The sequence below is a fragment of the Sitodiplosis mosellana genome, unplaced genomic scaffold (assembly GCF_009176505.1).
Source record: "Sitodiplosis mosellana isolate CC-2019 unplaced genomic scaffold, AAFC_SMos_1.0 Smas_scaffold_11, whole genome shotgun sequence".
NCBI lineage: Eukaryota > Metazoa > Arthropoda > Insecta > Diptera > Cecidomyiidae > Sitodiplosis > Sitodiplosis mosellana.
Genome location: NW_022595253.1, coordinates 1,280,294 through 1,302,986, shown reverse-complemented (window position 1 = coordinate 1,302,986; position 22,693 = coordinate 1,280,294). Strand labels below are relative to the sequence as shown.

Sequence of the window (22,693 nt, the reverse complement as noted above, 5' to 3'; positions counted from 1 at the left end):
ATAAGGTTTTCCATACAGTAGGTTTTCGTTTTCTATTTTGTTGCAACACAAATTTTATTCTATTTCCAATTTAGCAGCAAATTCACAATTTTATTCAACTAAAATTCGGAATTTTTTTTCTCCAAAAGTTGTTTACCATTTGAAACCAATCTTTTTTTCTCTCAAATACATTTTTCCACTATAGATAACGAAATCCTATCAGAGTCAAACTGAAGTTCACCGCTTGACATTTCTGAAAATGTATGCGTTCAATGCGGCAAAGCTTATTAGAACGACGACACAAATGACAACCGAAAACGTACTCAGGCGGTTTTTTAATTTCGCATCAAAAGTCATAACAAAAAAACTTCGTGGTTCGGCTTTTGCCGATGAAGTTTTTATCTTTCAGATTGAGCAGAACTGAAAGTAAAGTGAGGCAAATCGCATAAGCACAGTTTCAAAACGCCCGTCACCTAATGCAGACGTCTTTTCGTCTAACTACTTCGTATTTAGTTTCTGCTCTACCAGAGAATAAAAAAATAAATGCTAATCAACATTGAAAATTGAAATTTATTAGTGTTGGACTTGAATTTTAGAATATAATTTAATAATAAAATCAATTTTAATCGTTTCGAATAATTGTTTGCAATTGTGGTTGTCGCCTGAGCGTTTTTTTTTTTTTTTTTTTTGATAAATTTCGGTGTTTGAGTGTAAATCGGAATTCCAACCAAGCAGAAAAGGGAATAGAGTGGCAATGGCAGCGGCTACAAGTGTTGTATTGCTTGATCGAGGAAATAATACTACGGCTACAATCAACTTACACGGTAAGCGAAACTGTATTTTGCACATTGAATGCGGTTACTGTTGCCGCCGCCGCGTGTTTTGTGTGTCAATCCGAAATTCTGGTCAATCCGTTGAACCAAAATATTTCTCCTGCACAATTTTCCAAAGTAAAATTTTTCTTCATAATATTTCGACTAAAAACCCCAACCTGGTGGTGGTGGAGTTTATATAAACTGTTACGGACAGTTGATATTAATTGTAAGAAATGATCGAAATAGTCGGAATTTGCACAAAAATCGCTAGCAATGGCATCGAAAGTGGTAAAATCATTGATTTGAATGAAACCGTCAACCATATAGAATCTTGTAGCCTGTAGTCACTTAAACATTCAATCAACTTACACGGTAAGCATAATTGGTATTTTTTTCATTTGCATTAATACATTCACTGCGATTCGTATTCAAATTCACTGTTGACGCGTCCGATAACTTCCGATTCACGGGTATAGAACACCGACTATATTTTGTTTGGTGTGCGATTACTGCGACTTTCATAGCCGTGCTGCCACATTTTTTTTTTGTGTGTTCGCTCAAAATTCAACTTTATTTTCGCCATACAAAGTCATTTTTATTATTTGGATTCAAAATAACACCGCATAGAATAGTCACGCGCGCTCGCGACCGATTAAATGCATGATATGTGTAAAGCAAGTGTCTGGCTGCCGCTACACTGGTACTGCATGTGCTTGCACAATATTCGTGAATTGCACTAATCGAATGGTGTGTATAAAATGAAAGGAAAATCCAAATAAACACGATGAAAAACTACACACGACAGCAGCAGCGACGGTGGGCCAGACGATTGCCGATTTCAAATTCTCGAATGCAATGGTTGTTTTTTTTTTCTCGTATATGCACTACATTTTCATTTCAATAAGCATTATTTTAATGACATAGCCTGTGTTATAGATAGATAAATGCGGCAGATATAATGTATGTAAGCATATATAGGTGTATATGAAGCTTGGCTCGAGCGAAAAAAAAAAGTAGTATATGCAAACGAAATTGCTGTATGAGACACTAGCACTGGATATATGTACTAGTCGCTCATTGAGACAGTACCAAATTCTATGTATTATTTGGTTTGTTTTTGTTGACGGACGCGCAAGTGGAGTTGTTGCGCTCTCGTTCTCTTTATTTGATGACGACGGCAACAGCAACAGCAACAGCAGCAACAGCAACAGCATCGATGGCTATGTGTGCGATGTTCATATTTAAATTGTACTCGTCAACTGTAATGACACTGCCGGTTTTTTTTTTTTGCACGATTAGATTTATCTATGTGCAAAAAAAGCGGTTGTCGACGACAACGATAAACACGAATTCATACATTATTCTTGCGAGCGTTTGCCACTGCTACAGTATACTAAATACAAGTATTGTTTTTTTTTTCCACACTCGCATAGAGATATACCAGCCAACAATTATTCTTCTGTGCTCGATTAAGACGATTTTTAGCTAATAATATTTTAAGTTAAGCGAATTCGATTTTGCTCGTTTGTTCAGTGCTGTCTTGTGCTTTGTTTCCTCTACCCTGTTTGTCTACTTAAAACAAAATGGTTAGCGGTAACGTTAATGAAACTTTGGTCAATGTCAAACAAATTATCAACCAACAACAACAACAACAACAAATGAAACAAAGACACACACACACGGACAGAAAAAAAATCGCAATCAGCAACCATCTGAATGATTAAATTGATATTTCGGTGTTCTATCATCCGAAAATACGCGCAATCTCTGATTCGTTTCCATATTGGAAATGATAATACTCCGAATTCAAGTGATGTGGATTACCAAAATACCAATTCCGCTAAATACCACTTGTGCATTGTTAATCTTCGAACTCAATTCGGTTGAATCGGCCATTCAAACACTTTTGCATTGTTTGTTATCATCAATACGAACGATTTTTGTTTATAGTTCCCTCTCTCAGAAACGCCGCAAGTAGCACTCGAATATACGCAATTTGAAGTGACTTCAAGCGCCACAATGAATTTTTTATTTTGTTTTTCATTTTGATTTCGCTAAGTGATCTTTTTATATGGGTCATATTGATGCGCACAACGTATGTTTATTGTACCCCGTAATAATCGTACATTCTGTTATCGAAGCGGCTTGCATCTTTATTTGCACAAATATTAACCCTCACCATGCTTCGCTATCAACTCACTGATGATGATTTATTGCATGATTATGAATAACACGTTAACAAATAAAATGACAAATTTAGTAACTCACTCGACAAATTTACCTCATTCCAATCGATTTATTATCAAAACGACCGAAGATCAAATGTCCATTGTCCATTCGTCCATTGCTCATTGCATTTTAAAATAACTCAAACATTCAGTCAACCGATCAAAGACACAACCGAAATACACAGCACACAAGAACTGGTTCTGAAGTATCATAAAATTGTTGTTACCATTCACAGCTCCTTTTTTTATAATATCCACTATCTATTTCTGCCTTTTTTTTTTGCGACGGCGCAAAAAATGAGTTTGAAGAAAAAGAAATAACGAGAATTTAGCATGGGAAGTAAAAATGTTATTGAATACGAAGCGATTAGCTATCAAATTGACACACATTTATTTAAACGTTCGTTCCTTTTACCCGAAATTTTGTACTGTTAGACGATTAAAATCGCGAAAGTTTGGCTCTGAGTGCAAGATAGGGAGTTCTTTTTTGTCTTCGTATTGATACTCAACTATCACATTAAGTTAATAATAGTTGATATATTTTCGGTGATAATTTGTTTGGTGTCTATGCCAAGCTCTGTTCTTTCACTCATATCATTGATTTTAATATTCTTGATGAATCGAACCTTTGTTATCGGTTATGAAAAATGTTTATAAACTACAGTTTTGAAAGATAATTTTTTGCTTCCAAAAATGTCGCGCAAGACTTGACCGTTTATGATATTCTTATCGTTTCATGACACTTCATGTTTTTCCCATGGTTTTTAAAACACGGACACAAAACATAATGGAATTGCTTTCTAATCCGATTTCTATACATATTCATATACAAAAATGTTAATGACTCCATTGAGAATGACATCAGGGAAAAAAAAATAACCCAACACAAAAATACAGATACTAAACATTCACCGACACTACGATTACCATGCGGGGTTAAGTTGAATAAAAAAAGAGTTTTTGGGTCGATAAGTCGCTGGAAAAAATAGTATAGTTGCCTTCATTTGTTTCTGTTAACGAAATCGGTTTTTGACTTCTTTGCTCTTTGTGACAAAAATGATTAACGCACATCGCACATACATCTAACGTATTCTATTTGAACTGGTTTATCAGTTTATTGATATGCGCCAATATATAAACAACTACTACTAGGTTTTTTTTTCTACTTTCAATTGGAGGACAAACATATTCCGATTAGAAAGAAATAAATACATTGAATTGAGAAAGTATATTATGAAACATTTTGACTGATTTTGAAAATTATTCTAATTGCAGGAGCCACAGTTGTGTCATGGCGTGTCAACAACCAAGAACAATTATTTGTAAGGTAAGAGAATAAAAGCCGGATGAAAAAAAAAACACAAAAATGTTCGTATGTTAAAAGTCATACAAAAGTAATCAGCAGCTCATTTATGGTGGTGGCGGTGGTTCACGACCAAAAACAAGCACTTGTCTGTTCAATCTCCCAATTAAGTTCGGTATTTACTTGGCATTTTTGGATAGCACATCACCAACACATTATATATGTGAAGAAGAGATAGGAAAGCGCATCAGATTTCCAAATTGAAATGATTTGACCACATTTGCCTCATGATTTTTCCTTCGTACGCCGAATGTATTGAAATTCCGTTTCATTACTTTGTTGCTACTGCTTTAGCTGTGTCATATACATGACGCTATTTCAACTTGAGTGCGCGCGCGAGATTTGTTTTTCAAGCTATCATTTGAGCTACCACTTTTTCTCTCTATATTTTTATCATTGTTTCATCATCATCATCATCATCGGCAACAGCAGCGGTGGCAGCAGCAGCACAAGCAAAAGCAGTAGCATTTTGGTTTTCTTATTGGAATTCTGGTTTCTTGTTAGCCATTTGTACTCTCATGTGTTTGCTACGTTTTGCCACTTTTTTTTCGTTTCGCTCTCTGTCTCTTCGGTTTCTCGTTCATTTCCATCGTGCATCTTCTTCTTCTTTTTCGTTTTCTTCGCCTCTGTTGGCCGTTTTGACGAACCACTTTTTCAACGTGAGCCGTTTTCCGTGGATAAAAACTTGGCGCTACTTGAATGAAGATGTGTGTAAGCGTTTTTCTGCATGTGCTTTGCACCATATAACTTTGTATAATACGGCGAGGCAGCAACAGAAGCAGCATTTTCTTCACATCTTGTGTTGCATTGCGATAGAGAATGAGCAAGAGCAAGCGAAGCACCACCAAATGCGACGATGACGACGATGCTTCTTCGACGAGGAAACTTTTTACCATTCAATTGTTGTGTTCGTGCGACGTCAATTTAGAAAAACCATTTCAGCTCTCGCTCTCTCTCTCTCTCGCTCTGTCTCTCTGTGTATAATTATGGTTTTGGTATTGGTGTAGACGGGCAAGAAATGCGCTTTATTATGTATTCGATATATTCCATGAGATGTGAAAGAGAGACCCTAAGCGTACATTTATTCGTATACAATGCACATCTATCAATATCTCGGCTAAGAATTGCTTCTACAATTTATTTTTTATTTGTTCTCTCTCTCTCTCTCTCTCTCTCTCTCTCTCTAATTTTTTTCAAGCATTTCAAGTGCGTGCTGAAAAACTCACTGTGTTTATAGCCAGTTGTATCGCTGTCATTTGTTGCTGCTTCGTTTTTTGAATGAAATTAAAGGAAATGACTTTATTTTTCGCCGAATCCAACTGATATCCGAACAATTTGCGTTCGTCTTCAAGACTCATTCGATCGGAGTTTTAATAATGCTTCTTAATTTCCACATTTTATTTGAATTTTTTCTCTATCCATCACCATCATCGTCATATTTCGTCGAAATTTTATTATTTTCGCTCAAAAATTGGCTGATGAACAGACGAACGAACGAAAGAAGAAAATAATGGAAAGATTCTCTACAAGCGCTTTTCGTCACTCGTTTGCGTGGATTCCGCAGAAAGTGCAGGCAGCAACAAACACTCCAAAATTGATTCTGATAAACAACCGACAGCGAAAAAATGCGATTGAATTATAATTGTTAAAGAATGTTCAGACGAGTGATGATAAATATGTAATGCAACGGCCTCCGCGCACACACACACACACACGCGCAAACACACTCCATCCGAACGGTGTTGATTTTTAGCGTGAATAGCAATTCAAAGAGTTCCTTTCTAATAAACTTTTTCTTTCTCACTTCACTCGCAATCGTCATCATATCGCCAACCGGGCATACAATACCGCCATTGAGTGTGTGAGTTTGCTACTATTCGTCAAAATATCGAAATTGTTGGCATTTTTCATTCTTTAGGTTCGTGAAATGAAACTTTATTTGGTGGTCGTCGTCGTCGTCGTTGTTGTTGTTTTTATCACATCCACTTGCAATTCAATATAAATTCCATAGCACGATGTTATGCCGGTGTCGCGCGAAAGAGATTTTCTTCCATCCATTCATTCGTGTTGTTTTTTCTCGTTCCTATGCTACCGAAATTTTTGTAAACCTTATGAAGTAAAGAAAAAAAGTTTTCGTTTTTAATTTAAAATTAACGAATCGACATATTTTGTGTTGGCTTCTTATGGTGGAGAGAGAGAGAGAGAGAGAGAGAGAGAGAGAGAGAAAACTCAGCAGAATCAACGAAAGAATGAAGGCAAACTTTTTTTCTTCTTCGGTTGGTTTGTTGAGATGTGGTCTTGTGTTTATCATATTTTTCTGCAAGCATCCTTAATATTGCATACCACAAGTTGGAGAGAAAAAAAAACACTGACCGTCTCTCTATTGGAAATGTTTTGATTTGTAGTGTTGTTGGCTAGTGATTTCGACGGAATCTCATGTCCTGTTTCGTCTAACATTCAGAAGTTTTACGCTGGGTAACGCACAGCAACTGAAATTCTGTGCTACTTTCTCCTTCGTGCGCTCTCTATCCCACAAACGCCGAAATTTTGCAATTAAACTTTGCTTTCCTGCCGAACCGCAGCACAAACACACAACATTTTCATTCGTGTTCTAGTGTAGCAAAGGCGGTAAAAGGAGAGAAGAGCCGAAGAAAAAAAAAAGTAACAACCGAAAAACTTTCGTCTGCATAAAAGATAAGGAGATCGCATTTTATTATTATTTTCGAATGAGTTTTTCGTTTAAATGCGCAAGAAGAAAAAGAGACAGAAGCGAACGATGAAGAACGAATGTTGAAAGGAGAGCGTGTGTTATTCAACATTTTCTGTGTGTGTGTTTGTGTTCGGCTGCATGCATAAAACGTTTGGCGAAAATAGTACATTATTTTCGTTCTGTCTCCGCATTCAGCATAGAAAAGTGATTCATTGTGGGTCTTTTTTAAACGTCCACCAGCGACGTTTTCTTTTAGCGTGCGCGTACCCAATGTACATTTCTTTTTTAAACAGAAACTTTAATAAATTACATTTTTTTTCTCGCTTTTTTCTGTTAATTTTTTTTTTCTGCTGTTCATTTGTTCGGTCGGGTTTGGTTCACTTTTTTTTTCCAGCAGAGTATATAACATCAGTTCTCGTTCAATAGCTCTTTCTCTCACTGCATTCAGTACCTATTTCCATAGTAACTCTCTTTCTCGTTTGCCAAACGAGAGAATTGATTCCATGGAAAATGCTGTGCTTCAAAAAGCCACCCATAAAAAAACAAATTTACTCTTTTGACAGAAGCATCTAGAGTGAGCCAGGGTGAGAGGAGGAAAACGAGCGATTGAGCGAATGAAAGAGAACGAAACAAAAATGCAAAAAAGTAATAAATTTGGTTTGTTCGTCTTTTTAATGATTTGTATGCTTTCATCGCGGATATAGATTTTTTTTTTTCAACTTAGAACTCAGTGAACGATTGAACTGCGCCACACACAAAGAGTGAAGTCACTAATGAAAGCGGACTAGGAGAGAAACGAAAATCACTTATCGTATTGCGTACATATCAAAATGAATGGAGTAAAACTACTCGTATATTTATTACGTAACATTCTTTATGGAAAAAAAGGAAACAAAAGCAATGTTCATGAGGAGGCTAAATCGTTAATGTTTGATCATATCGGCTGTCGCCGCACACTGAATCAAATTCAAGCATATCAAGAAAGTTCTTTAGTAATAATGATACGCCGATGTTTATAATGATGAAAATGACTGTGAAAACAAAACACATCAGACTAACCTCGTATCGAATACTTTCGACGAGTATTCATTCTCAACTCTTGGTTAAAGTTTGAATGAAACCGAGAACATTTGTGAGTTCTAAAAAAAACAGAATTCGAGCAGCTAATTTATCCAAATCCATTTATACACATGCGTTGTATGAGCTTCATATTGGCCTTTCTATTGATCGCACAGCATCATTAATGTCGACGTTTTTTTTCTCTACGCTCTCCACTTCAATTGAAATAAATGAACATTTTTTTCCGCTCATAATTTTCGGCGTTTTTTCGATGTTTAGTTTTTTTTTCGCGCTCTCTCTCTCTCTCTCTCTCTCTCTCTCTCTCTTTCTCTGGTAAATAATATGTACATTTTGCCGCGAAACAAACATGGCCCGTGGAATTGTTTATTATTTCTGCAGTTGAATTGAAATCCATTTTGTTGGTGCTCGATATTTACGCACCGAAACATATGTATTGCGACAGGTTCCGACTAATATACAGATGCCAACACAGCGGTTGCCATCATCATTTGGGCAAATAGTTTGAAGGGAGAGAAAAAACCGTACGAGAGTTGAAATTAAATACGCATCAATGCAATGGGAAAATAATTAATCACTGGAATATTTTACCATTTCGATTGATTCATCCTCTCTCGTCTCTTGTCCAAATCTCTTCGTCTCTTGTCCAAATTATTCAAATGAAATTCAAATCCAAACCCATTCTAATTACTCATTCTCAACAAAAGTGACGAATTTCTGTTTAGCTGATTGACTCTCAAATCGATTCATGATAATTTTGAAATATTATGCGAAAGAAACAAAAACAAAATGATAATTATCAAGTATTCAAAATATTGCTGTGGCCGGCGTGAAAATAAAGTGCTTTGCTAGCCATAATGAGTGATAGATTCAAAGCGAGAGAACAACAAAGTAATAAAGAAGCGTCGATCAAACTTGGGCTAATTTCCCATCCGCTTGATGTGTGTGTGTGTGTGTGTGTTTTCCACTTGTTTTTATGAATAAGCCGGTACGACATCGTCCGCTTATGTCATTATTTATCCGATGGAGCGGTATGCACGTAATGAATTCTATGCTTATGCTCATGCATTCACGAGCCGCATACGCAGCATATACACATGAGCTAGCAACAATGAAGACAACGACGATGGCACCGGCAACACACCACCAGTCCATATGATATTCGTCGCGATTGTGCTACATGGTTCTCGCCTCTGTGCATTACATAAAATGCGAGAAAAATCAAACAAAAACCATATTCCGCATTTTATGTGTTTTTTTTTGTTTTGTATAGCCGGGCATTCTGTGTTCGCATCGTTCGAGACTCATTCGCTTTTATCGATCTATGAAACAGTACAACAAACTCCGAAGCGTTGCACACTCACAAATGAATTTTGTGTATATAAGAGCAAGTCAAATGCATTTCTCTCTCCCTCTCTCTCCATCACGGTCTTTCTCATTCATTTGCTATTCGGTTCAAAATAGTATATAAAATCAAGTTGGCACTATCAACAGAAAATGTTCATGTTGCAGAGCACGCACGGCGTGGCGCACTTCTCGCTTGCTCGCACGCCAATTCTGGAGTCTGCGCTAGTATTTTGTGTGTATGTTTTGGATTTGATGAATGGAAAGCACGTGTATAAAAACTATTTGCCACACTCTGCGTTGTGTGTGGTGTTCGGTCATACACACAGCACTGGAATAAAAATGGCTGTCGGCCTGAGCCTAGTTTTTCATCGTTTGTTTTAAATTGCATATGAAAGAAACTAAACCATTAGTATTGCTACTGAACCGAACGCAATATGTATGTACCGTCTATTTTGTATATTATAAATAAATGGATGCCGCCGTTGTCGTCGTTGTCGTTGGATGCTTTTACCATACAAAGTATGCAGACAATGAAAATGTGCCGGCGGCAAAAATTCGACGAGGAAACACAACACATACAATAAACAAAACACGAAGAAAAAAACCGAACGAACGAACGAGCGATGCACAACAAAATGAGCAGATAGTTTTTTTTCTCTCTCTCTTTCCATCGGTATATGTTAGCGTTAGATTTCACCCGAGAGTCACTTGTGCTTCTTTGTGGAAAAACGCGCTTTTTCTCAGCCTCTCTTACTCTGTTTCTCTTTGTGTGCAATCCATATTCCGTATATTCCACGGATGCTGACAACGATTTTCGTTCATCGAATTTTGAGTTTTTTGTTTTGTGTGTTTCGTCTGCATTTGCAGTGTTCGTTTCACGTGTGCTTTTTTTTCATCCCATTTGAAAACTATGCTCGGTTTTTATGCCATAGACTTTTTGTTGTTTTCTTTTCTCTTGGTAGCGCTTTGAAGCTTACATACTCATCGGTTGACTGTGTTATCGTCCGTTTTCTATGTAAATATCCAAATGCTTACAAAGTTTGTGTTGAACTTTTTTTTTCCCTATTCGTTGGTATGGTTCGACCAACGTTGTTGCTGTGCATGGATTTTTTGTTGCTCCCTTTCTGTTTGCTCGGCGACGGCTTGCTACAGCAACACATTTCGCTGTATAGCCAACGTTTCGGTTCTTTTTTGTTCCTTAGCTCAAAATATCGTATTTATTCATTGTGTGTGCGTGCTGTATTCGATTGTGTGTTTTTTTTTTGCTCTCGCTTCTTGTCTCTCGACTGCACACGTTTCATTTGTCTATATGTGTGTGTTTGTGTATGATCGCTTAAGTCTTGTGTTTACATTCGCAAAAACGGATGTGTCATGATTTCTATATTCCGTTCTATCGATGTGCATATGGATATGCTTACTCCATATTTCTCTAGTTTGCACAGTGAAAACACCACATACAATGCTCTGCCTTTATTCATCGAATGCAAACGTACTTTTGACACGGAACATTAAGCGATGGATACGAAAAACTTTTATTCGTGTTTTATTTCGATGTCGCTTTTTTTCTGCGGCTATCGCTCCCGCTCTCTCGCTCCACGACGCGTGTGTATTTTGCGTCCAGCATTGCAAATAGCTAGCTTATTATACACGTTCTTTAGCGAACACAACAAACTAAGAATGTTGTGTATTTACTCCCCTTTTTTGCCATTCCATTTTTAATATCCAGACTTTTTTTCGCGTCTCACTGCAGCAACTGCAGCACTGTGTTTTTTTTTGAATCTTTATCATAATCAAATTTCTTTTCTTCATCTTTCTCGCTCTTTGTTTCGTGGCAAACTTTTCTCAAACACACTTTTATCTCGCTGTGTGTGTGTGTATTTTTTTCCATTTTCACTGCTGAAATATAAAAGTACCGATTTTCTTGGTTTAGCATGTCGAGGTCATTGAAATTGCCGCTTTTTGCTCGCCAATTTTACAATCCATCCTTTTCTTTGCGTCTGGTCAGTTACATTTCGACGATTTTTTCTTCTTCTGTTGTTTCGTCTTCATTCTCAAAACTTATAAATATGTTTTACGATTGTTTCAATGTTGTGACTCTTAACATGCTCAATTTTCATATATTGTAAACTCACAGTGTCTCTATCTTTTCTTTCTCATTACAGCAAATTAGCTGTTTTTGATGGTAAAAAGGCTATCCGTGGTGGTATTCCGTTTGTTTTTCGTAAGTATTAAAATTTCAGTAATTTTTGTTCGTTCAAGTGAAATTACCTCAATATTTTATTTCGACCGATTTATAGCACAATTTGGACCGAGCAGCTTTGGACCTCAACATGGATTTGCTCGCATCTCTCGCTGGACATTGGAAAGAGCACCAGAACGACTTCATGTAAATATTTTTCAATTGATCTGATTTGATTTTGTTAAACTCAATGAATTCTCTTTGGTATAACTCAAGAATGGCGATATCGAAGCACTATTTTCTCTTATGGATAGCGAGTTCACCAGATCAATGTGGAATTTTCCGTAAGTTATCTACAGAACAATGAAGTAATTCAAAATTAAAAATCATTCTTTTTCACCTTTTGTAGATTTCGAATAACTTATCGACTAATTTTGCGTGAAAAAGAACTGCATTTTCACATTGGAGTATTCAAGTAAGTTTCCATTTCTTTTTTTCTCTCTTCAAATTAATTTATTTCTTAATTTTGATCAATTTTAAAATAATTATTTGGTTTTTCCAACATTTCTTGCAATTAGTCCGAGCAAAGATGTTACATTTTCATTCAATTTGTTGTTGCACACATATTTGAAAGTACCAGACGTTCGCCGTTGCCAAATCACCGGTCTGCATGGATGTACATTCATTGATAAGGTACACCAGACACACACACACACGCGCATAATCAAGTGAATTTTTGATTTTTCACCAATCGGAAATTAATATCAAAATGCCAATTTTAGACTCGCGACGGGCCCATTTATCAAGAAGGTAGAGATGTTGTCACAGTTAATGAATGGACTGATCGAATCTATCAGCACACACCACAAGAGCATATTATAACTAATGTGGTTTCTGGCAGAAAAATGAAATTACAGAAATACAATTTCCCCGATACAGGTAATACGCCGTAGAATCAAAATTGTATGTCTTTCGAAATTTACCACTCAAATGCAAAATTTATTTTGCATTCAACAGTTATATGGAACCCGTGGTCAGATCAAGCCCGTGAAATCGGCGACCTTGGCGATGACGAATATCCGAATATGCTTTGCGTTGAAGCCGGCCACGTTTCGACACCGGTTATCCTTTTGCCCGGCACCGCTTTCGAAGCGAGCCAAATTCTACAGGTAAACGTTGTGTCTAGTTTTTTGTCGTTTGCCATTGTGAATGGCATCATTTTATGGTTTCATTCTATTGGTATGTTTTTAGTTAGTTCCCCCCAAAAAAAATTGTATGATTTGTTTTTTTTTCTGTTTTGTATTTGAATATTTTGTTTTGTTCTTTTTTTCTATTTTTTTTTTTCTGTTCGTGTGTCTCTTTGTGTGGAATTTTGGTATTTAAAAAAAAAAAAACAAACAAATACTCAGCTCGCAAATTTAATCAAACACAAAAAAACCAAACACAGGTAATGTGAGTAGAGCCTATTGGGACGACATCGTCAGCACGGAAACGCAACAAAAAGAATAAAAAACTTTTGTCGGCGTTGGCCGTGGCGGCGGCTGCTGCAGCAGCAGCCGGAGTGTCTTCCCAATCACAACAACCATCGCAATCAAATACATCGGCTTCCAGCCAAAACATTGAACAAAGCACAATGGCATCAAATGCCTCGGTAAATGCATCAACTAGCGGCTCATCATCCGGAGCCACCGCAAATTCACCTCCACCTCCTCCGCTCTCACTGGCTCCGCTTTGGCAAATGCCAAACATCTTTTGGAACAATTTCCCGAAAAAGAACACCAACTGTGTGGATCCATGTCAACAGCAGTCATCGGCAAATCGAATGTAAAACCCAACAACACCAGCGATGCCCTGCACACGCACACACGTCTAAAACACTAAACGTTGATGGTTGATGATCATATTTATATAGAAAATATAGACGATGCATTTCCATTTTTCCATTTTGACAACGTAAACTCAAACACACACACACACACACACACACACACACACACAAATTGAGGCCAGCCAAATTTTGGGCTTGGTTTCACTTTAAACTTTGTTGTATTGTGGATCTAGCTATCCATTCGTGTTAAACGATCAGGACTTGGATGATTTTTGGTGCTTATTCGAACAAGAAACTAAATAGGTATTTCTTTTTAGCATGTAAATATCTCTCGAAAGGAATGATGTCTAATGCATAAAATAATGGATTTATTTACATTTTCTGTTCTTATTTCTTCGTCGAAGATATCAAAACACACACACTTTATAATATTTGTATACGATATGTATTTGTAAAATAGAAACAAGAGAGAGAGAGAGGGAAAGAAATAATAATGTAAAAGTAATGCAGCATTTCAAGGCATATTTAGTAGATTTTTTTTTTCTAGAAATATGTTAAGATTAAATGATTTTCATGTATAAAAACAAAGAAAACAAACAAAATGAACGAAATGAATTCCATTATTGTCCTTTGGTTGTGATATAAGCTATATAATTTTTATTTTTAAATAAAAAAGTGTGGCTGATGCACTTGATACATCTTGAGCCTCTCAACTACCCATGATGATTAGTTAAATATCGCTTGATTGACTTTGTGTTCGAAGAAAAAGAATAAACGGTGCCGATAGTTAGAGAGTTTCTTTCGTATTTCTTATATAGATCGTTCGCATATTTCTACCGATTTGCGTAATTTTTTCAACTCTTTTTTTTTCTACAAAAAAAAACAAATATTACACCGAAGGAGGGAGTCACACATTTAAAAAAAAAATATCTCTTGTATACGATTAATTGTAATTATATCAAACGTATCGAAAGCGTCATTTAAATGAAAAACAACAACAACAACATAAAATATTATATATATATATAGCGTACCAATTGTTTGTATAAACATTTCAAGATTGTAGGAAGTTAAATCAAATCTACGGCTTATTTAGTCGAAAAGAAAATCAATGTAAAATGTGACAAATTGCCAATAAAATTTTAATGATATATTAATCAATTAGAATTGAATAACGAATTGGGGTTTTTATTTTCTCAAATATACATCTTGTAGGTGTATACGTGAATTAAGCAGATTTCCGCAGTGATAGTGAGAAGAATAAAATGAAAAACAAGATCTAGTTTGTCAGTTTTTTTTTCTTCTTTCAACGCATTTCTTTATTAAAAATTCCATTTGCTTTGCGTTTCTTTCAACTTACTTACATAACAAATATATTTGAAATTGTTTTCTTTTTGCTGTTTTGGAAATATGAGAGTGACAAAACATAGATTTGCGCTCTTTGACCGCGTACGCGCTGTATGTTATAATCGAATGGTTAAATGAAATTTCAGTATCGTATTGGTCACAATAATTTCAATCATCGGTTGTTACTGTTCCATCTTAAATCACACGTTATCAATTTGTATTACGTCTTAAATAAATGTAGTTTTTTGCCTTAAACTAAAGTGATCAGCATTTATGTAGAACGGAGAGAAAATTTTAGTCACCAGACTGTTAAGCTAATAATGAGAGAGTGAGGGTGTGTGTCGAAATTTTATTTCCTTTTGATAAATAAAGTAAATTTACGTCGAATGTGAAAATTTTCTTCAATTGCTGGCTGATTATTTGCTATTTGGATGAACGTAAGTGTATAAATAGATTTAATCGATTTTAACTGCTCCGTAAATTTTACGAATGAAACTGTATGCGGCAAAGAATCCAATCGATCCAGTTAATAGCCAGAATGTTAGAACCATAAGACCTGACAATTGATTTAAAAGAAACATGAGTATATTGAATGGCAACAAAGTCATAGTAAGCGTATCATATTTGATTTAATTTTTTCTTACCCGTATAGCCCAAATACAGTAGCGTCGGTATGAATTCCGTGATGGACAATTTTGTAAAGAAATAGAATATGCTATACAGGAAAATATAAACAGATGATCCGCCAGAAATGATGAAACTTCGCCACCACCAACGATAGTCCTATGGAATAAACATACATTTTTGTCAGTGTCTTACAATTGAAAGTCAAAGTAAAGAAAGAGTGCAGTAGTAATACTTACCTCTCCACATAATTGGAAGTATGTCATAACTATACTTATTTGTCCGCAGCTCACAACCAAAATGCAAAATACCAAGAAAAGGAATCCAAAGAGATAGTAGAATTGATTTTGCCAAATGGCCGTAAACACGAAAAACAATTCAATAAAAACAGCTCCAAATGGTAAGATACCAGCCATCAGCAAACTAAAAACGGGCAAAATTCGAATAAAAAACATCGATGGAAATTGATGAAATCGCAGCAAAATAAATCAACATTGAAAGTACTCCAAATGAAGGTTAACACTCACCATAGAGGTAAATTCATATACCAATGTTGCTTTGGCACTTGCCGCGGAATCATATTCGTCCTCACTGGTTGTTTGATTTATAAGAAACATAATTTTATTAAATGTCAAGGTGAGATGAGTCATAATTGATTTCATTTTTCTTACCTGGATGTTGATACGGGTGTTTACGGTATCCGAAGTAATAGCCCAAATAAACCAATGGCACTGATATTCCAAACCACAAACACAGCAACGAAATCATTGTGCTAAATGGAACAGCACCACTTGAATGTTTGTCCCAAATGAAGAAATTCAAGAAGAAACACGTTCCAAAAACAATGCCTGGATAAAGTGTTGCGGTCAAAAATGCGCTGCGTTTCCATTCGCGACCCTTCATTGTTTTGTATAATCGAGCGGAAAAGTATCCGGCAATCAAGCCCATGATTACATACAAAAAGATTGCCGATGTCATTAGAGCTCCTCGTGAGGCTGGCGATAGCATACCCAACATGGCAACAACTGAAAACATCAATAAAATCATGTTACTTTTGCATATTGATCAATCAATTTCTGACTAAACGAAGGGAAAAACTTACATATTGTAATCAAAGCCATGAAGAAAATCTGCATGCCACTTCCAACAACGGCCGCAAACAGTCTATGGAATAAACATACATTTTTGTCAGTGTATCATAATACTATTTTCTTTTTACTACTATTTATGATAATAGTGAGGATTAAAGTAGATAAAGAGAGTATTGGTGCTTTACCTTGGATGTTTTGGTGGTCGAAATACATCGCCATGTACTAATTTCCATCCCGTTTCTTCAAGCGTATCTTCATAGTTGTCGTCAGTGTTGTACCGGGCGATATCTCTGCGTAACGTTCGTATCATGATCATTGTCAAAATGCCCGACAAGAAAAACACAACGACCAACGAGTTAATTATGCTGAACCAGTGGATTTGTACATCGCTCATTGCCAAGTATGTATCCCATCGAGACGCCCAGCTTACAGCACTTTCCTTCCATTCGACCGAATACGTGAAATAAAGTTGGTTATTTGCATCAGGAACCACCTAAAATGATTCAATATGATTAATCAATTGTTCCGTGGTTCGAATGTTGAAAACGTCGACGCTTACGATTTGTGACTTTGGTGTGTCTGGGAAGTTGCAGGTATCACCCTCAAATTTGATATCACTCATTGAAACCGACATTGGTTCTACCTCGAAACCAACCACTCGAAATTTATCTCTGTGCGGAAACGGGGAAAACAATATTTTTTATCATATCGCCACCGGAATACCGAATTTAGATTTAAACTTGAAACACTTACTTTGTGTGCATATGATAAGATAGAATGAATTTCAAGTGATTATTGATGTATGTGTTGTCTTTAACAACTTGCCCAAGTCGATAGCCGTGTTCAAATTGTAGCTCTTTCGTCTCGGGATTGAGGACACGTGTCGCAACAGGCAAATTGTCAACCAATCTAAAAGGAAATATTCACGTAAAAACATGGCATTAACTTGTGAGTATACAAACCATTAGGGTAGGTCACAAATCAAACATACAAATGCACATAGTATTCGTGTTGAATACGTTCCGACACTTTGCTGGACTGTTCATGATTCCAATTCAGTGGCTGATCTTTTCGATTGCATAGTAATTTGCAGTTAATATTTTCGGCCATTCGCAGATCATAGGGAGTATTTACAATACGATCGCCACGTAGTACCTCACCCAAATTTTCCGATTTGTAAATGATTGTGCCGTTTTTCGGTAGACAAAAATGTAACGAATAGTATTCATATGGCAGCTGCGTTCGTGTGCTCGTCATTTTGACCGCTTTTACCATAATCGGTTGTCCCTTGACGAACTCAACGGGAGCAACTCCTGGTACATAAAACGAGACCACCTTATTTACATTTTGACAAATGCAAAATAATGACAACACAATTAACTGTGCAAATAAAATAAAAATGGAAAAAAAGAAACCCAAATTTAGTCTCGATAAACATAATTCCAACTCAAATACACGCAAAATCTGCGCAATCTGAACAAACAACATAAACAGCTACGTAAATGCTTTGCTGCCCGAGTATACTGACCTTAAAATGCATCTTAATGCTTCTATTCACTAGATTGAATTTCAAATTATGTTACAATTAGATTTTAAGATTCGTTCCAAATCCTTCAGATGATTCATTTATTGCGGATGCTGAATCATTTTCACCACCCGATTTATCTATTCTGATTTCTCTATCGACGACGAACCACTTCTTTTTTTTTACTATGGATTTGTTTTACGTTGACATTTCTACTGAGGTTTGCGATAGAATACTGTATGTTGAATAGGACAGATGTTTCATTGTATTGAATGTATGGCAATGACACGCTGTCAACTTAGTTCTCGAAACCACCGCAATAGTGGACTCAGTTCGATGGCGTTGCATGATTTTGTTTACAAATTCAAACACATTTTATATTTAAAAAAAAAAATACGATATTTTATCTAGTATTTTATTATCGAAAAAATAATACTTGACAATCAATTAAATTGTATTGGAGTTCACTTTGAACGATTCTTTCAATATTTGCGAATATTTACAGTATACAATATTATGAAGAGAGAAAAAATGACTGTTTGTTTTGAAGAGTATTGATTGATGTTGATTGGAATCGATTCAATTTCGATTTCTGTTGAAATTATTATAAATTTAGCCTTGGGCACTTAGTTCGTATGTGTCCCTCCTGCTTACAGTTCCCACATCGACGTTTCCGAGCTGAAATAAAAAAAAAAATGAAATGAAAATATTAACCTAATGTCTTTCATCAAAAATGATGTGATATGAACAAAAATTGAAAGTATTTTGTCCTTACGTTGGGCATTATCGTTGGCATCGTTTCGATAGTTGCGTGATGGATTTTGATAATTGCTTCCAGATGTTGAAGCACCACCTCCTGGTCGTGGTGGTGGTGGTCCACCACCGTATGAAGTATTTTGCGCCGATGCATCCGCCCACTCGAAGAAATTGCAAGGTGGTTGCTTTGGACATTTGTAAAACTCTCTTCCTTTGTTTGGTCCATCTTTTTTCACAGTCAACCTATTGTAAATGCATTTAAAATATTCAGATGTGAATTATTCATTTTAAATAGAAGAGACAAATTTAAATGTTATTTAATCTCTTACTTTGTTGCCGGTTGATTACATCCCGAACATTTGACATTTCCAGAGTTGCCCGTATTTCCAGCGTTTCTGAATGACTGATTCGAATTTGGGTTCGGTGGACGATTATATGGTGGTCTATCATTTTGTGGCCGTTGGCTACCACCTGGATTGGCACGTGGTGCATTCTGTGTTGGTATCGCTCTGTTTACGGTCTGACTTCGATTTGATGGTGAATCTCCGCGTAGACTCATTGCATTTATGTCCAATATGACGCGTAAGCTGTGGTCGCATAAAATGCAGCTCTCATACGTTCGATCGTCATCGTTGATCAGTGATGCATTGAGCATTGCCAGCATATTGTTGGTTTTAAATTTGATTACGACATTTTTGTTACCATTTCGGCACTTGTTGCATTGATTTTCATGGACTTTGATTTCTTTGATAATATCTGCAAGCCAAATAACGTGTGTACACTCTGGCTTTCCCAGGCAGGTTAAGAAAAATCCATTGTTGTCTCTCTTTTGTCGCAAACACATGTGATATTTGTTGCATTTCGGACACTTGAAAATTGGCTCAAGTGTTGGCAGCGATGCACTTGGCGCTGGCGGCGCTTCAGGCACTGCTTGTAATCTTGAAGCTAGTGAAGCATCTATCGCTTCAATACGGGCTGTTATGACTCTGTACACTTCTTTGTACTTTTCGATTTGCTCTCTTAGCACTTCTGTTGGGTTGCGATTACCGGTGCAAATCAACTTTAAATCACGTTCAAGCTCTGCACGTAATTCTGGATATGCTAGTGGCAAATTCACTGAATCATAACCTTCAACCAGACCCATTCCAAGTGTTCCTGGCACTAAGTATCCATTTTCGATTTCACCAATGTAACCTGAACAAAACAAATGATATAAAATGAATGGCATATATTGGAATTAAAAATAAATTTCCTTGGGCTTACCTCGTGTCTTGATCGTGTTGATATGTTCAGCGTGTGTAGCATCCGTGCCAATTCCATTTTTATCCATCAATGCAATCAGATCAGCTTCGGTGAGTAGAGATGGCGGCGAAGTTGAACCTTCGGGCATTGACAATTCGGTTGGTTGAAATGTGTTTCCGATTTGGTAGTTGTGAATCTCTTTCGAATTCCATTTCTCATAAATGTACACATCGAGATAGTTTCTCTCATAAATGCACAAACCAGTCGCTGTGAATTGTTCATCAGCAACGACGACATTTACAGTGGTTTCCGAACCGGTTGCATCTTTGCTAACACAGGCTAAAAAATGACGGCAAATCAATTCATAAACGCGCTTTTCGTTTCCTTGCAAATCTGTCAAAAAGCAAAATGACATTGAATGATGCGAAAAAAAACCCGAGAATAATGAATTGATGACGCATATCATACCCGTTGTCAATTTCAATGGATGAATCGGTGGATGCGCCTGATCTGATTTGTTGCCATTTCGCGGATGTGGACCCCAATCCATCACTCGTTGTGCGAATTGTCCCCAATCTGGATGGTTCAAGTGGTTGTTCACCAGTTTTCTGTTGAATAATTTTAATTTCATGTTCATTTTCATGCGAACCACTAATTGAAGGCTTATTGAATGTTATTAAAAAATCTTACTTCAAATCAATTTCCGATGAATACATGTTTGTTTCTGTTCTTGGATAACTGATGATACCATTGCTGTATAGTTTCTAAAATTTCAATTCAGAAAAATAAATTTAAAGATAAAGGAGCAGATATATTTCTAGAAGATATTAAAAATCACCTCAGCAATTGTCATTGTTTCTTTTGCGGACAGCTTGAGTTTACGTGAGCCAAGCTTTTCCAATTCAATTGTATCCATGGCTTGTGGCCGCCATTTATTTTTCGGCTTTTGCATTACATTGACGACTTTTGCTGTTGGTTCCGCTTGGCAAATCATTAAAAATGCTTCACAGCTGTTTTTGTCAAACAAACGATGACGATCCCAATTGAATTCCACGGTTAGGTCATTCAAGGTGTGTGTCACTGGAATTGAAGACATTTTTAATTTGGGATATTGGAACTTTCAATAGTAAATAAACAATCATAATTGTTAATGAATGCAAACATACATTTCAACTTCCAAAATTTCTTCGGAATAAACTGTTCGATGTCGTTGAAGCGACGCGCAACAAATCCCAATGTAGGAATCTGACAACTACCGTAGCTGACAAGACCTTCAACTTGTACAGGAAAGACTTTTTGATATCTCAGCGTTTGAAATCGTGTAAAAGCGGCACCGATTCTCAAATCTAGCTCAGATCGTACGTCAACAGCTTGACTCTGTCGCAGATCCGGCTCACAAACATTGTTTAATGCACGATGGACAGCTTGTGATGTAATTTCTGAGAATCGTGCACGATACACTTTGATATATGGCTTCAATGCACGGCAAACATCAATGATTTCATACCCAATGTTTTCACCTTCTCGATCGCAATCTGTCCATATGATGAGCCCATCACAACCTCGAACCTGAAATTTCATTCTCGAATAACCAAAAAAAAAAAAATTGTCCAATCGAATAAAATAATGCGTACCTCTCGTTCTATCGTCTGTTTGATTTTTATATAGTTATCTGGGCAATATTTCACGACTGGTGCATCGAATAAACTGATCGGATCACAGGATTGCCATTGTTTGTAAGCATCGATGAAACCATGTGTTAGCAAATGGCCCGACACTGAGGTCATTACCATGTCTGTTTGCTGGCCTTTGAAATTGATTTGGAATGAATACAATTTGTTGTATGGTGATAAACCCTCCGTGCGGCGTGAATTGCCGTTTGACAGCAGTGCAGCAATTGATTTGGCCGCATCATTTTTCTCTGCAACATTTAAATATTTCATCGTTGCCCCCGATGCTGGACAATAATTTCGTACATTTACAACTGAATTTTCACATTTAAAACCGATTCGACCAAAATGAACCAATAGTTTACAACGAAACATATAAAAAAAAATGTATACAAGTCACCTACGAATTGTTTGTAAACATTATTTCAGCGAAATTACTTCACACTAAAATGTGAGGTTATGACATCAACAAGTGTCAAAATGTTACATTTACCGCTCTTCTGAACATACCCAAGTAGCACATTCGCCAAAGTTGTTTTGGCGGAAAAAACTGTTCGTTTAAAATGATATGAGCAGAAATGGAAAAATAAATAAATACGTACGTGAATGTTATCCCCCATTGTGTGGTTATTTCAAGAACCTTTTTTTTCTTCTTTTCCGTTCGTTGCTTGTTCGTTTGATGCATACAGCTTTCAATGACAAGTTTCTCAAGAAATTTTTCAAATAAAAACAGACCGTGAAACTGAAAAGAGCTCAGATGAAGAAGGATATCAACAGTGACCGTTGGTTATAAAAAATTGAAGAACACAAAGAGAAGAAAAGAAAAACTACCTAATGGTGTTCAAAGTTCAACTGACTAAAAACGGACATGAAACAATCTGCATAATTACCTCTTACAAAAAATCGAAATTT

At 36.4% G+C, this 22,693-nt stretch overlaps 3 protein-coding genes across 5 annotated transcripts; 1 reads left to right on the top strand and 2 right to left on the bottom strand.

The window, feature by feature from the left end:
• Window positions 1-304: 304 nt before the first annotated feature.
• On the top strand, window positions 305-14,698 carry LOC129567438 (uncharacterized). 3 transcript variants are annotated; one of them, XM_055444306.1, is made up of 10 exons: window positions 305-803; window positions 4,298-4,349; window positions 11,682-11,740; window positions 11,817-11,905; window positions 11,975-12,042; window positions 12,108-12,173; window positions 12,277-12,391; window positions 12,481-12,637; window positions 12,716-12,867; window positions 13,108-14,698. In XM_055444306.1, exons 1-10 carry the CDS (start codon window positions 734-736, stop codon window positions 13,147-13,149), a joined length of 870 nt encoding a protein of 289 aa, XP_055300281.1. In that variant the 5' UTR covers window positions 305-733; the 3' UTR covers window positions 13,150-14,698. The 3 variants fall into 3 exon arrangements, with proteins under 3 accessions (XP_055300281.1, XP_055300280.1, XP_055300282.1); XM_055444307.1 differs by having other exon boundaries at window positions 392-803; window positions 13,146-14,698; XM_055444305.1 differs by having other exon boundaries at window positions 389-803; window positions 12,716-14,698.
• Window positions 14,699-14,806: 108 nt separating this feature from the next.
• LOC129567435 (transmembrane 9 superfamily member 4) lies at window positions 14,807-18,392 on the bottom strand. The gene is made up of 11 exons (XM_055444303.1): window positions 18,117-18,392; window positions 17,580-17,968; window positions 17,342-17,497; window positions 17,148-17,259; window positions 16,774-17,081; window positions 16,600-16,661; window positions 16,169-16,522; window positions 16,025-16,088; window positions 15,737-15,920; window positions 15,518-15,656; window positions 14,807-15,429 (listed from the first exon to the last, which is right to left on the bottom strand). The coding sequence occupies exons 1-11, from the start codon at window positions 18,126-18,128 to the stop codon at window positions 15,329-15,331; spliced, it is 1,881 nt and encodes a 626-aa protein (XP_055300278.1). The 5' UTR covers window positions 18,129-18,392; the 3' UTR covers window positions 14,807-15,328.
• Window positions 18,393-18,514: 122 nt separating this feature from the next.
• On the bottom strand, window positions 18,515-22,258 carry LOC129567434 (DNA topoisomerase 3-alpha). The gene is made up of 9 exons (XM_055444302.1): window positions 21,746-22,258; window positions 21,278-21,680; window positions 20,950-21,191; window positions 20,802-20,875; window positions 20,580-20,719; window positions 20,133-20,504; window positions 19,199-20,063; window positions 18,889-19,112; window positions 18,515-18,791 (listed from the first exon to the last, which is right to left on the bottom strand). The coding sequence occupies exons 1-9, from the start codon at window positions 22,154-22,156 to the stop codon at window positions 18,718-18,720; spliced, it is 2,805 nt and encodes a 934-aa protein (XP_055300277.1). The 5' UTR covers window positions 22,157-22,258; the 3' UTR covers window positions 18,515-18,717.
• Window positions 22,259-22,693: the final 435 nt, after the last annotated feature.

Coding starts and splice junctions, on each gene's coding strand:
- LOC129567438 (XM_055444305.1), top strand. CDS start 734: ATGGCAGCGGCTACAAGTGTTGTATTGCTTGATCGAGGAAATAATACT. Junction 12,043..12,107: donor AGATCAATGTGGAATTTTCC/GTAAGTTATCTA, acceptor CACCTTTTGTAG/ATTTCGAATAACTTATCGAC. Junction 12,638..12,715: donor ATACAATTTCCCCGATACAG/GTAATACGCCGT, acceptor TGCATTCAACAG/TTATATGGAACCCGTGGTCA.
- LOC129567435 (XM_055444303.1), bottom strand. Junction 16,662..16,773: donor CGACCACCAAAACATCCAAG/GTAAAGCACCAA, acceptor TTTATTCCATAG/ACTGTTTGCGGCCGTTGTTG. Junction 15,657..15,736: donor ACTTCCAATTATGTGGAGAG/GTAAGTATTACT, acceptor TTTATTCCATAG/GACTATCGTTGGTGGTGGCG.
- LOC129567434 (XM_055444302.1), bottom strand. CDS start 22,156: ATGTTTCGTTGTAAACTATTGGTTCATTTTGGTCGAATCGGTTTTAAA. Junction 19,113..19,198: donor TGTAATCAACCGGCAACAAA/GTAAGAGATTAA, acceptor CATTTACAATAG/GTTGACTGTGAAAAAAGATG. Junction 18,792..18,888: donor TGCCAACGATAATGCCCAAC/GTAAGGACAAAA, acceptor TTTTTATTTCAG/CTCGGAAACGTCGATGTGGG.